At 42.0% G+C, this 12,506-nt stretch overlaps 1 protein-coding gene across 1 annotated transcript in view; it reads right to left on the bottom strand.

The window, feature by feature from the left end:
* Positions 1-1,432: 1,432 nt before the first annotated feature.
* GPC6 (glypican 6) overlaps positions 1,433-12,506 on the bottom strand; it is a 1,100,804-nt gene continuing 1,089,730 nt past the window's right edge. The window contains exons 8-9 of the mRNA XM_077780097.1: positions 9,734-9,909; positions 1,433-5,848 (exon numbers count right to left, since the gene is read on the bottom strand). Of these exons, the coding sequence (XP_077636223.1) occupies positions 5,646-5,848; positions 9,734-9,909 (379 nt within the window). The 3' untranslated portion in view covers positions 1,433-5,645. The remainder of the gene's footprint in view (positions 5,849-9,733; positions 9,910-12,506) is intronic.

Here is a 12,506-nt window from a genome sequence, read left to right on the forward strand (position 1 = left end):
CACCCACAGATGCTTTTTCTTATTGAAGAACAGATGGCTGTATCCAAGGTAAATATTCTTAAAAAAATTTTTTTAATGTTTTTTAATTTATTTTGGGGAGAGAGAAAGAGACAGAGCATGAGCAGGGGAGGGGCAGAGAGAGAGGGAAACAGAATCTGAAGCAGGCTCCATTTTCTTGCTCTACTTTATGTTTCTAGGTATGCAAGTGGACAAACTCCTTAAGGAAGCTGTAAAGGCAGGCATATAATTCCTCCTGGCTTCACCGTGTGCCTCGTTTATGAGCCAACAAAATATGTTTGGCTACGTGTTTACATAAACAAATAAATGTGTCTATGGAATGGAAATGCATCTACGCTAACTGAATTGTGAACGTCTGAATAGATAAACACGTGGGTGCATCTTTCTGACTCTCGTGCTGGAAACAACCCTCCATGGCTGATTGTTAATATTTTACAAGTCGGTATCTTAAAAGTCAATGCCATCTTTCATATCCGTGAGTGTATTTTGACTATACCTCAGTCTATTTGTCCAAAGAGAAAATTGAAACAAATATTGTTGTTACCCGATAAAAGTTTCTGTGGCTTTATTATTTTTTTCCCCAAACCATTAGATATTTTTCCTTTCCATGAAATTGGAATCAGTTTATTTTCAATTTGTTACATTCTGGTTTGGTAGATGGAATTATCCTAAAATTCCTTAATTCTCTGTAGAAATCGCTTTTCTCATTAGAAGCCAAAATAGTAATAATGTGAACTAAATTAAAATACTGCTAATAGTTAAACATTGTAGTGTTGATAACTTTATTTATATGGTTTCCTTTATTTAAAAGAACATTCTTGAAATAAGTGAGGTATTCATAGTAATCATGGTTAACTGTAATAAAGAATGAATGCTTTCCAACGGGTGGTTTTGACAACCATAATCAGCACCTAGAGTAGGTTTAGCACAGAGTAGGATAAATATTTGTGCTAAGAGGGCACATATTTGTTAAGTGAATCCTCACCATGTTACACAGTAGTTAGCATTCCTGATAGCATGGGAACTTTTAGAAATGGAAAAATCAATGGAATTTGCTGAATTTGGAAATGGTTAGTCCTTTCACATATTATCTTACTTGCCTCACCTCCGTGATAAAATACTGACATCAGTTCTCAAGCCACTAAATTTTATCTTAGAGAAGAAACCAGTACAAAAGAAGAGAGATAATAGTATCTTCCATACACATTTGGAAAGCTCTTCAAAGTTCTAAAGTTCTAAAAGTTGATGATTTCAAATGCCAAGCATACTTAGGTGAGTGGTACTGATTCCATCGATGGTTCCTTTTCTTTCGTTTAATATTGCAGTTTCTAAAAAGGTCTGAAGCAAAAAGAAATTGAAAAACTCTGAAATTTAGACTGTGACAATAATGAAGAAAATGCAGAAAGGGCACTGGTAGATTTTTAAAAACTATTTTAATACAAGATTAATAGCAATTTTCTATCCAAATCAGAAATGAAAAATCTTAACCCAAGTAATATTCATTTGACAGTCACATAAAATTTTAGGTTTGATTGGTGCACACATTTGTCCTGCATATATTATGCATATGCACACAGAGACCTCACTGTCATGCACCTTCTGATGTCTTCTCGTGAAAGTACCTCATTACAAGGCAATGTCAAAGATTGTAGGAACTATTCAACTTTGAATGAGGTTCAAATGGCCCCAGGCTAGGCTGAGTCCCATGCCTAGCAAACCGTGATGTAGCAAGGCTCCAGAATGCATACAAATCAATACTCTACTTGGATAACTTGGCCTGAAACTAAACACTGGCTAATGTCTCCACCTAGGAGAAACACGTCGCAAACATATGGGTTATGGTCTCCTTTACTCTTCTCTTGGCAAAGCTAGACTGCGCTCCACCCCCACCCTCTTTTAAGTTAAAAGTCAGGTCTATTAGTGACTGTAAGTAATTAAAAATGAGTTTGTATTTCTGCAAGTTTTGGGTAAGTCAAAAAGTGTTACATTTGCTAACACTGCCGCCTTTAATCAGACCACCTGATAATTAGCCTTGCAAAGAGAAGCAATAAAAGAATCACAACTCAGGAATTTGCCAAGTTTTTATTCCTCCTTGGGGACTTTAGTTGGTGTTCAGTGTGTAGCCAAAACATGTGTGTAATGGCTAAAGAATTAAAGTAGGCTAATGTCTACAGCAGGGAATATAAATTAAATATCAGGGTTCTGTGTCCAATAATATTTTCAATGTGTTTGATTTATAGAAAGGTACTTTTATAATTACTACTTCATAGCGTTTTTCAGTGTAGACAAAGTAGTATTTTCTGCCCCTTACAAGGAAAGCGGGTAATAGCGGTCACTTATCGGGATAGATCACCGTAAGGGAGTCCAGTTGCCAGTGCTGACACTGTTCTATGACGGCTGTAATCAAAGTACTGACTTGACCTCCATGAAAGTGACAGAAGACTGTCATGGCTGTCCTTCAATACAGAACCCTACACGGAGCTCTACTTGGTGAATTTACAATTCATTCTTCTCTGCTAAAGACTTTAGCCTCTGTTTAGCTTTTGTTATAACATATACAAAGTATAATATACACCAATTACAGACGTGTATTTCTGTTAGAAAAATACATATTATAACTAAAGAACATGTAAATAGAGGCACTTCAATAAGCTAAGTGTTTGCGGTTATGAGCATCACCCAACAATTTCTAGTGTCTGATTTCAGTGAGCCCATCCCTCCCTACTCATAACAGAGGTTGTGATGTGATTACTGAATTTAGGAGACATCAGAGCAAATGAGGGCAGATTGGGAGAGCATTCTTTCATCCCCTATCACTGCATTGAGATGAGAGAAAGTAATTTGGGCGGAGGGTGGGGGAGGGCGAGCAGGAATGTCAAAATACTTACTGAAATGGGATAGCCAGATTAAACCAATTCCCTTAGGACAGAAAAAGTCTCATGTTAAATTAGTCTGAAAAATCATACAACATACTCGGATGGTGATAGGAACTAGGAAGTGCAATTTGAGGAATATTTCGACCACATCCATGCAAGTGACTGATGTTGTGGCATCATTAACTGACAGTCATTTCAGCTCTCTGCCTGGCTCTTATGGATTACTATAGCTCACCAATATGGGTAATATCGATATGAAGGTGTTGAAACAAAGGGAGCAGGCGTTTATATATTATCTGTGTGTTTCGTGTGTACAGAAGATGGGTTCACATTCATTAATATAATGTGTGTTCATACACATGCACAAACCTTTCGGGGGTGAAAGCACAAAGCAAACAAGGCATTCTGATCTATTTCATAGAAGACAATGCAGAAATATTTAAAAAAGGAAAGACTTGGAGTTTAAAGCCATAAAAACAAGTTATTACTCATATAGTCTGGAAAATCAAGACTGATTTAATTTGTATTGCACCTTAATTATTGGAGAAAGACAAGAACTGATTTCTGAACATACGATGGAATGAGCAACATAAATGATTGGTCCTTCATAGCGATGTTTTCTGTGCAATTGGTGATAGGAAGCTGAAGGTTGGCAGTGAAATGGATGGTTTTCTAGAAGTGCGCAATGCTGAATTAGAGTAAGTGTTAATTTCATAAAGGTTTAAATGAAAAGATGTCACAAAGTCTCTCAGAATCCTACTTTTCATATTTCAGTAGGCATAAAATAGCAATAGATGCTTCTAAATGCTTTTCAGTTTTGCAAAAGTGCTCAAATATACTTAATACTACTGTGCCGCATGTGTTCTACTTAAATGTGACGACTAAATCAATAGCTAATTATAATTTTGATGAGAGCGAAGATCGAAAGATACCATTTACGTGCCATTTCTGTCAATGGGTTAAATAAAATGTGACCGGCATACTACGGTGTCTTGAAGCATTACTTTTCCCAACCCCAGATCATCATACAAACCAAGAAACACATGGATAGCCAACTGTATTAATAAAGCCCCAGTTTGGTTTATTTCACTTCTCTCTAACATGGGGAACATAGGGCCTGGCTTTGGTACACTTGGTGGGTCAGTTAGGCTTGTGGCTTTAAAGTGGCCTCTTGAGTTAGGTCATATATCCAAGCGCCAAGCGGAATCCTAGGCTGAAGGCGTACGCGAGAGCAACGATTTTGCGTGTATCCCACATTCTTTACGGATATGGTTTTCATCACCGGTACAGTCCTGAACCCCATGGCTCTCCCCATGAGCTTGGTACCGTTGGGAGCACCCAGAACAAAGCACGCTCATGCAAAAAGGGTGTGCCCTGGCAAACTTTTAATAAACGGACAGTTAGATACGTAAAAAGTTCTCTTTCTTGATTCTCGGTGCTCACAGACCGCTGAGGAATCCCTTCTCTGAGCAGCACAGAACAAGAAGAGCTGGTTGACAAAACATTTTCGTTACAAAGGTGTGTCAACCCTGAGCTTGGAATTAAGAAGTTAAAATCTGTGATTTATATATATAGAGATATAAAAATAGATGATCATACTAAGACTAAAAAAGTGAAAGAAATCTCCATGTCAATACTATATATATATTTTTTTGTCTTGACTTTTTTTGTTGTTGTGAGTTATTTTGTAAGAGAATGCCCTTGTGATGCAGAAACCAATTGCCACAAAGCAAAGACTTAAAAATGAACACTCACTCACAATTGGATCTAATTGCTTGTAAGTTCATGAAAAGAACTCTTATTTGAGGAGCGTAATGAGCACAGGGGCAGAAACATCGAATTAATGTCAAACCTGTGGCTAAAGCAAAGCTGTTTGTATCATTGAAGATTATTTTCAGTTGAGACGGTTGGGGAGGATGAATCGGTGGGAGCATCCACTAGTCACTGGAGATGAAGACAAAAATCTGTGCCAATTGGATACAGCGGACAGACGTTAAGAGAATTAAGGAAAATGGTGCCATCACTGAAATTGAAATTGGGCAAGGTGAGAGAGAGGTGCTGGGTCGTGGCAATTTTGCTCTCATATTAAAGATGGAATTCTAAATTTAGTATCAGTACCCCCAAATCAGTTTGGTATTCTGTGGACAGAGTGCAAGATGGTAACTCCAAGACAACACTGTATTTTCACCACATGAAAGAAAAAGTCAAACTTTCTCTCCCAAAGCAATTTTGCAAACCCGATTTATCACAGAGAAGCTTACACTGGGAGTCGGCTGGCAACGCCGACCTCGCAATGTTAAAGCTCTTTTATTTTTCTCTCTTGTTTGCTCCTTTGTTGAAAATGCAGTTGTCTTGGGATTTGGCCTGATTTTGCAAGGAAAATTATTTTCTTCCTGCCTTTTTTTTTTTAACGGGAGAAAAAAAACTCACAACGTGAGATTCCTTTACTTCTGCAGCATAAAAGCAAATGAAGGTAAGAAAATCTCCTGGTACGAAAGATCTGAGTAAGAATTCTCTAGAATAAACAAGGTCCCCACAGATAGCTGAAGGAAAGAGGAAGCAGTCCAGTCTGGCACCCGGTACTCTTTGGGCAAACAGAAAGGGAGGCAGAGCAGGACTGCAGTCTTGCTCTCTTCTCCTAGAAAACGGTTAAGTTTTGTGGCATGGTCCATTGTCCAAGAGTGTAAGAAAAGAAGGGAGTTGGCCGTTCAGATAGCTAAAATGCAGTTTCATTTGACCAAAAACCCAGGATTATCTGCACAGTCTCTGCAGTGCCAGGAGCATGCAGACGAGAGACCCTGAGAGCAGGGAGTGGCCGAGCCGGGCTGCGGAAGAGTCTACTTCTCTCCGGTCGGGGTCCACGGCGGGGGCCTCTGTGGTGACAAACTCAAACTCCGTGGGACACACGTCATCCATGCACCCGCTGCCGCTCCCCGAGCCGCTGGATTCGTCGCCTGGTGTGGGCAGATTGAAAAAGAAAGTTAGACCACACTTGGTAGGCGTAGGGGCATACGCTAGATTTGGGCCAGGGGGCCGAAGGGGGACCCCCTCCCCCCACCTCCAAGGGGTTTGTTTGTAGCAGGTTAAGTTTGTGATTGGCAGGTAGACTGCATGGAAATAGATGTACGAGACACGGTGTTGACTGATCTCCAGTTACCCAACTTAAGAAATGTATGAATCCTAGACCCGAGAAGAGGCCACATCTACCATGCTGGCATTCGAAAGGTATTTCTTATTCTGGCTGATGTTTAAATTGCTTTAAGAAATCCCAGGCTTTGCTTTTTTTGGACCTCAGAGCCATTGTTCTCAGCAGATATCGTGCTCTTATAAAGGGTTGTGAAATGATGTTTTAAAGTAACATGTTGGAGAGGAAAACAAACACAGCTAAGTAGGCAATCTGAGGAACAGCAGCATGTGGTTGTGAAAGGCACGTGTTATTACGACTTTTGGCTACTGGATTCCACCTTCATTCTCCCCTAAGAGCAAGGATGAACTCCATGTCAGCCAATCTCTCCCCCTGAACCAGGGGCTGACATCTACAGCTGGCTGCTTGTAGGTGTGTGGCCCATAACCCAAGGATGGTTTTTATATTTTCGAGTGTTTGAAAAAACTCAAATGAGGAATGATATGTTGTGACATGTAAATAAGGTGTGTGTGAACTCTAAATCTCAGTGTCCATGTATGAGGTGATATTGGAACACAGCCACCCTAGGGGCGCCTGGGTGGCTCAGTTGGTTAAGTGTCCAACTTTGGCTCAGGTCATGATCTCACGGTTCGTGGTTTCGAGCCCTGCTGTTGTGCTGACAGCTAGCTCAGAGTCTGGATCCTGTTTCAGATTCTGTGTCTCCCTCTCTCTCTGACACTCCCCTGCTCACGCTCTCTCTCTCTCTCTCAGAAATAAAATATTAAAAAAAAAAGGAACATAGCCACCCCCGTTCACTTATGTATTGTCTATTCTGCATTCACGTATGGCCCTCAAAGCTGAACGTATTTCACAATTGGCTCTTTCCAGAAAAGGTTTGCCATTTCCTGTTTGAAACTAACACTCAAGTGCCCACTGCGTATGTCATCTTAGCGTGACATCTTCCCCACCTGCGCAACATGCCTTCTGGGCCTGCTCTATTCCCACTTCTCACCGGTTGGTTCCTTCTTGTTTCACAAACCCTGTGTCTCAGAACTGGGTCCCAGTCCAGTCTCCATTAATTACTAGCTGTGTGAAAGTACTTATCACCATTTGCAATTGTATCACTACCTTGCTTGCTTTCTTGTGCCCTCTATGAGAATGCACACTTTTTGAGGGTACAGACTGTGTGTGGTGTACAGGGTTCACTTCTGTCTCCCCGTTGCCTTTAATGGCCCCTGGCAGACAGCAGGTGCACAAGACATACTTGTTGAATAATTAAATGTGCCTTGGGAAGTATCTTCAGTTTCTATGGTCCTCAGCTCAACAGATACAGACAGTAACATTTATGTCACGGAATTTGTGTGAAGACACCCTGATAAAATGTGGGAGGGCACCAAACCCAGTGCTTGCAAAGATGCCTACAGCGAGGAGGACCTAGGTTTTAACCTGCCATTTTTTATTGAAGTGAACTAGGGCAAGCCAATTAGCTTCTCATTCCTCACCTGGAAAAAGGAGAATATTCATTATCTATTTCACAGAATCATTAGGGGGTATATGTGAGCTAATGTTCCTGGGAGGACTCAAGACACTGGAAACCTGGTAATGACATTGACTCTTTCCCCAGCTTGCTCAAAGATTCATTCAATAGACCTAAATTCCTCCCTGTTGGCCTGGAACAGGAAGGGGTTGAGCTGCTCCTGCAATACTGGCACCATGTTGGCCGCGAGATGCTACATTGAGTAAAATCAAAGTGATGCAGGCACCATTCTAATGTCCCCCTGGATAAGCACGGCACAACTCAGCACAAGTTTTGTTTTGTTTTGTTTTTTTAAATGGGACATCTAAATACCAGGTAAGGTCACTTGACTACACTATACCAGGTTCTTAATATTTTCTAGGATTTATCTTGTGGCCTTTACGAGGGGGGAAATGCCCATTAATTAAATTCAGAGATATCAGAACTGCTAAGGGAATTGCTCTTAACACTGGTATTATGAACAAGAAGTAGTATAACCTTTACAAAGATATTATTAAAGTGATTTAGAATATTAAAACGTGACAAGCAAATAATGACAGGAGATTCCAGCTGAGAGAAATAATGGCCCCGTCTCTTTCTGAAAAGGAATCAGAAATGCAGGAATTTAAGGGGTGAGGTTTTAAAATGCCAAAAGCGGTAAGGGTGATGATGCCCATAAGATGTGATAAAGGTTTATATAACAGGCACTATCCTAAAATTGGGGGCCAAATATAGGGTTTGGGTTAGAGCTAAGTGAGGCTCTGAACTGTTGCTAATTTTTAGTTTCTTTCAATGGGAAGTGGGGCACAAGCTCTCCTCAGACACTCTCCCTACGCTTTGGAGATTGACATGGACGTAACCTCTTCAGGACAGAGAGGAGACAGAAGCAAGGCCAGCCTCAAATAATTCTTCCATTCTCTTGAATTATTTATTCCTATAGTCATTCTCCAGACAATAAAGCATTTCATGAGATAGAGGAGATAACAGATGCATTCAGAGGCATGAAGCTGAGGAATGAGCAAGGGAGAAGCAGCCAAGGCTAAAAACCTTGTAGAAGGTTCTCTTCTGAAGAGCAAAGAAGGGGTTTAGTGAAGAAGAAGAGAAATATTAGGAGGACTCTCAGGGGTTTTACAGCAAGAAAGTCCAGTAGGCTGGTCATTATGCTGCATTTAGAAAATTAATTTTTGAGTTACTTAAAATGGAAGAAAGTGCTAAAAATTTTCTGCGGAGGACAACTCCATAGGATGATGGCTAAGTCTTAGATGACTTAACGTCTTCCATCTGTAACTTGCTTCTTTCTATCCCATTAATTCAAGCACGTAACCATCATCTTTTGCTTCAGTGACCAAATTAGAGTCACTGGCGACTCCACCGCTTATGTTCTGTTCTAGAAATCTTTGCCTAAGAACTCTCTGTAAGGACACATATCTTTAAAAAAAAAACCCCAAAACAATAGCCCCCCCCAATTTGTATAGTTATGCTTTTTAAAATCTTACACGAACCCCAAATTTCACTTAATGTTCACTTACTACTCTTTCCAATCACTTCTGACATTTTGTGATAGCGAATAAACTAGTCATGTGTAATACCGCACCAGCATTTCATTATTTCTCTCAATATTTCACATACAAATGTCCATGCTTCATGTATGCGAGTCTCTGGACAGAGAGCAGCTGAAGCAATGGCACATGAGATATAATCTCAGCTTCTTTACGGGCGGCTGCAAATGAAGTTCCTGATGACCCGACCTGAGACTCAAGAAATGATTTGTTCAAGACCCTAGTCAGTAAGTGGTAAAACAGGGATTCCAGTCCAGCTTTGTCTGAGCAATCTTCAGGACATTCCTTTGGTGGCTGGGGGAGTGGACAGGAGTCTGGGGTAGGGATGTAAATGATGATGAGGGAAGGAGAAGATAAAAACATTACTTTGTTGCTTTATCATTAATGGATCAGCTGATAGATGAGACTCAATTTTAGCTTGGGTGGCACTAAATGCAAGCCAGCACAACCAATCCTTAAGGCCAGTTATGATTTCAGTGGTATCCTAAGCTCCGTGGATCAGAGCTCTCTGTCCAAAGGGCCATAAAGAGCTCTGCAGATTGGCATAAGATTAAAGGTGCACATTGCTTTTGAAGGAAAACTGTAGTATAATCTAGAACCTATTTTTCACTACGGAGGCTACTGGCAAAGACTTCCTTACTCGTGTCCTGGAAGTTGACATCATTGCCATTGTATGCGTTCTTTAGTTTGTTGGTCATCACACGTAGAGCCATGATCTGCTGCCTGATGAAAGTGTCGGGCCGTGTGATGTCCACGTCCACCTCAGGGTTGTTAATCTGGTTGGTCAGCCCGTCATTCATGATCTCAGGCAAGTATCTGCAGAGTCAACAGGAAGACAACAGATGAACGTGAGGCACGAGGAACTTTGGTACCAGATTGTGCTGTGCTGTCTCTGACCCTGGGCCAGAACATCCGACGACAGTGGAGTTCCGCTTCTGCAAAAAAACTCAAAAAGTGAAAACAAGGAGAAATCTTTCTCAGAGGGAGATATGGCTTAAAAAATAGTTGCAGGGTGGTTTTTAAAATGATACTGAATACGTAGGGAGGCTTGTTCAGCTGTGGGCTTACGGAAGTTGTTTCTTAAAATTAACTACATCCCTCCCTCCATCGCAAATGGTAGATACTTAAGTCAAGGGCTTGCGAGCTCCCTCAGCTCTCTGGTTAATTTTGCTAAGAACCGAACTTGTAAATTACATGTGCTCTTTGGTTCTCTTGTACGAGGATGCTCTTTCTCAACTGAAGAGTCATAACCTCAGACTCTAATCAGAAGGTACTTCTGGATATAAAAAAACCATCTTTGGAAAGTTTGAGGCATAACCAGTCAGCACTGGAATGTTTGAAGTGTCCATCAGGGTTTTTATTTTGTAATCGAACCTTGGATCTAATATTTGATATTGGGCCAAAGAGAAGGGTAAAATCTAATGGTTCTTTAATTCTCGTACTGGTAGTAAAAGGGCATATTCCTTTTACTTGTACTAAAAATTTTACACTGTCAATCCCTTGATGTCGACCGCCCACGCTGCCTCTGCGCGTTTAGACCAGCCGAGACTAAAGATCTCAGAAAAGTGCTTGGAGCCCTCTCTGACTCCTCACTCTTTCTGACCTGCCTATTTGCAGGCCTCCCTCCTCCTCTTCTCTGAGTGCTCCCTGCACCTGCTTCTTCTGTCTCATTTACTGTGTCTCTCCTCAAGTGCAGATGGTACAAGGGCCTCAAACTGACTTCTCTGCCCGCCTCTTCTCTTTATGAGGCACCTCAGACACGAGGTCTGACTAATCTCCATGAGCTACTGCTTTCATGTCAATCTTCCGTTTAAAAACTTTTGGTGATCGTAGCTGAGCACTCACTGTCAGGCACTGTGCTAAGCCCTTCACATGTATTTTTAAATTTGGCCCCCGAGCAAATCTAAGAGGTAGGTGCTATTTTATCCCTGTGGTGCAAGAGAGAAAACAGGCCTAGTGAAGATGAGTAGTTGTGCAAAGCCACGGAGTTAACGGACGGGAAAGCTGCGCGGGAAGCCCACTAGGGCTAGTTTCAGAGTCCACGTGTCCAGACAGTGCACCAGGCTGCCTGGGTGATCACAAATGACAGTCCACAGTTTATAGCTTAGCAATCAAAGCCCATGTCCGTCCCGTCTCTACTTTCTCATGCTGCAACACTCCTTTCAATAATCCTGGCCACTTTCTTATGCTGCAACACTCCTTTCAATAATCCTGGCCGTACAGAATCTATGCCTGTAGACATCTTATATCTGCCCGCCCCACCGGGCTTCCTTGCCTGCAAGGCACTTTCCAATTTAAGTCCCAAATATCTGTAAAGACCCAGGTCAATCTTTGTGCTCTCTTTAAGATATTTTCCAGCTTTCAGAGACCTGCTCATCCTTCTGGAGGGCTGCCAGGTTCGTCTGGGCATTCTGTGCACTGCACAAAGTCACCTGCTCTGGGAGGGAGTTGGGCTGAAAGCCAGCCTGAATTCTGTGCCCACAAAACTAAGCACCTGCAGGGTGCCATTCACCAAAGGGACACGCTTTTCTTTTGGGGAATTGTTTTATTTTTGAACATTTCAATGCACACCAAAGCGCAGACAGCAGTATAAAGAACCCTCAGGTACCCATCTGGGGGCCTTTCTCTAATTCTTACAATGGTGCTATATTTGTCTGTGTCCTGGTAAGAAACAGACAGCACACTCAAAGAGGTAACGAAGAGAGTTTGAAGAAGAGGCAACTTACAAACGTGGGAACATGGAAACCAGTGTTGGGTGGCAAAGGACCCAAGGCCTCTAGCATCAGGAGGGCCCCAGGGAGGACGAACTGCCACCAGGATGAGCAAGAACTGAAATCACAGGCGGCAACCAAATGACACAGCACTTGCCAAACCGAGGCCCGTCAGGGAAGGAGCCCGGGACCGACGCCCTGACCTCTCTAGTCCCTCCTTCTGACCTCCACGTGCCGCCTCCCATCAGCGGAAGCCAACTGGAAGCCAGTGGGCAAGGGCACCCAGGTGATGTGGTCTGTAGAGATTCTCGTTCAGGGCACCGAGCAAGATGGAGAGATGAGGAGTAGATCTCAGGGGAATCGGCACATCCAGGACAGGGGCGCGTTGGCTGGGAGCGCCCTGCCTCACGTCATTCCTGCACTGCCTCCACGTGGTGGCCTGGAAGCTGAGAAAATGCCCATTCTTCTGTTTTGTCCTTCCTACTTACGTATCCCCGCACGATATACATCTCCTTAAAATTCTTCCCCTTACTGCAGGTCATTTTCCAAGTTCTGGAAACCAAAGGCTCTCTATCCATCAGCCTCCAAAAGAAGAAATAGAAACACACAGGGAGATTTTCACATTTAAGTCATTTTTCAGTTATTGAAATCTCATGCATGATGTATTTGTGTATGAATTGGTTTATCCATTTTAAATCAGAA

This window comes from Crocuta crocuta, unplaced genomic scaffold, assembly GCF_008692635.1.
Source record: "Crocuta crocuta isolate KB4526 unplaced genomic scaffold, BGI_CrCroc_1.0 scaffold188, whole genome shotgun sequence".
Classification (NCBI taxonomy): Eukaryota; Metazoa; Chordata; class Mammalia; order Carnivora; family Hyaenidae; genus Crocuta; species Crocuta crocuta.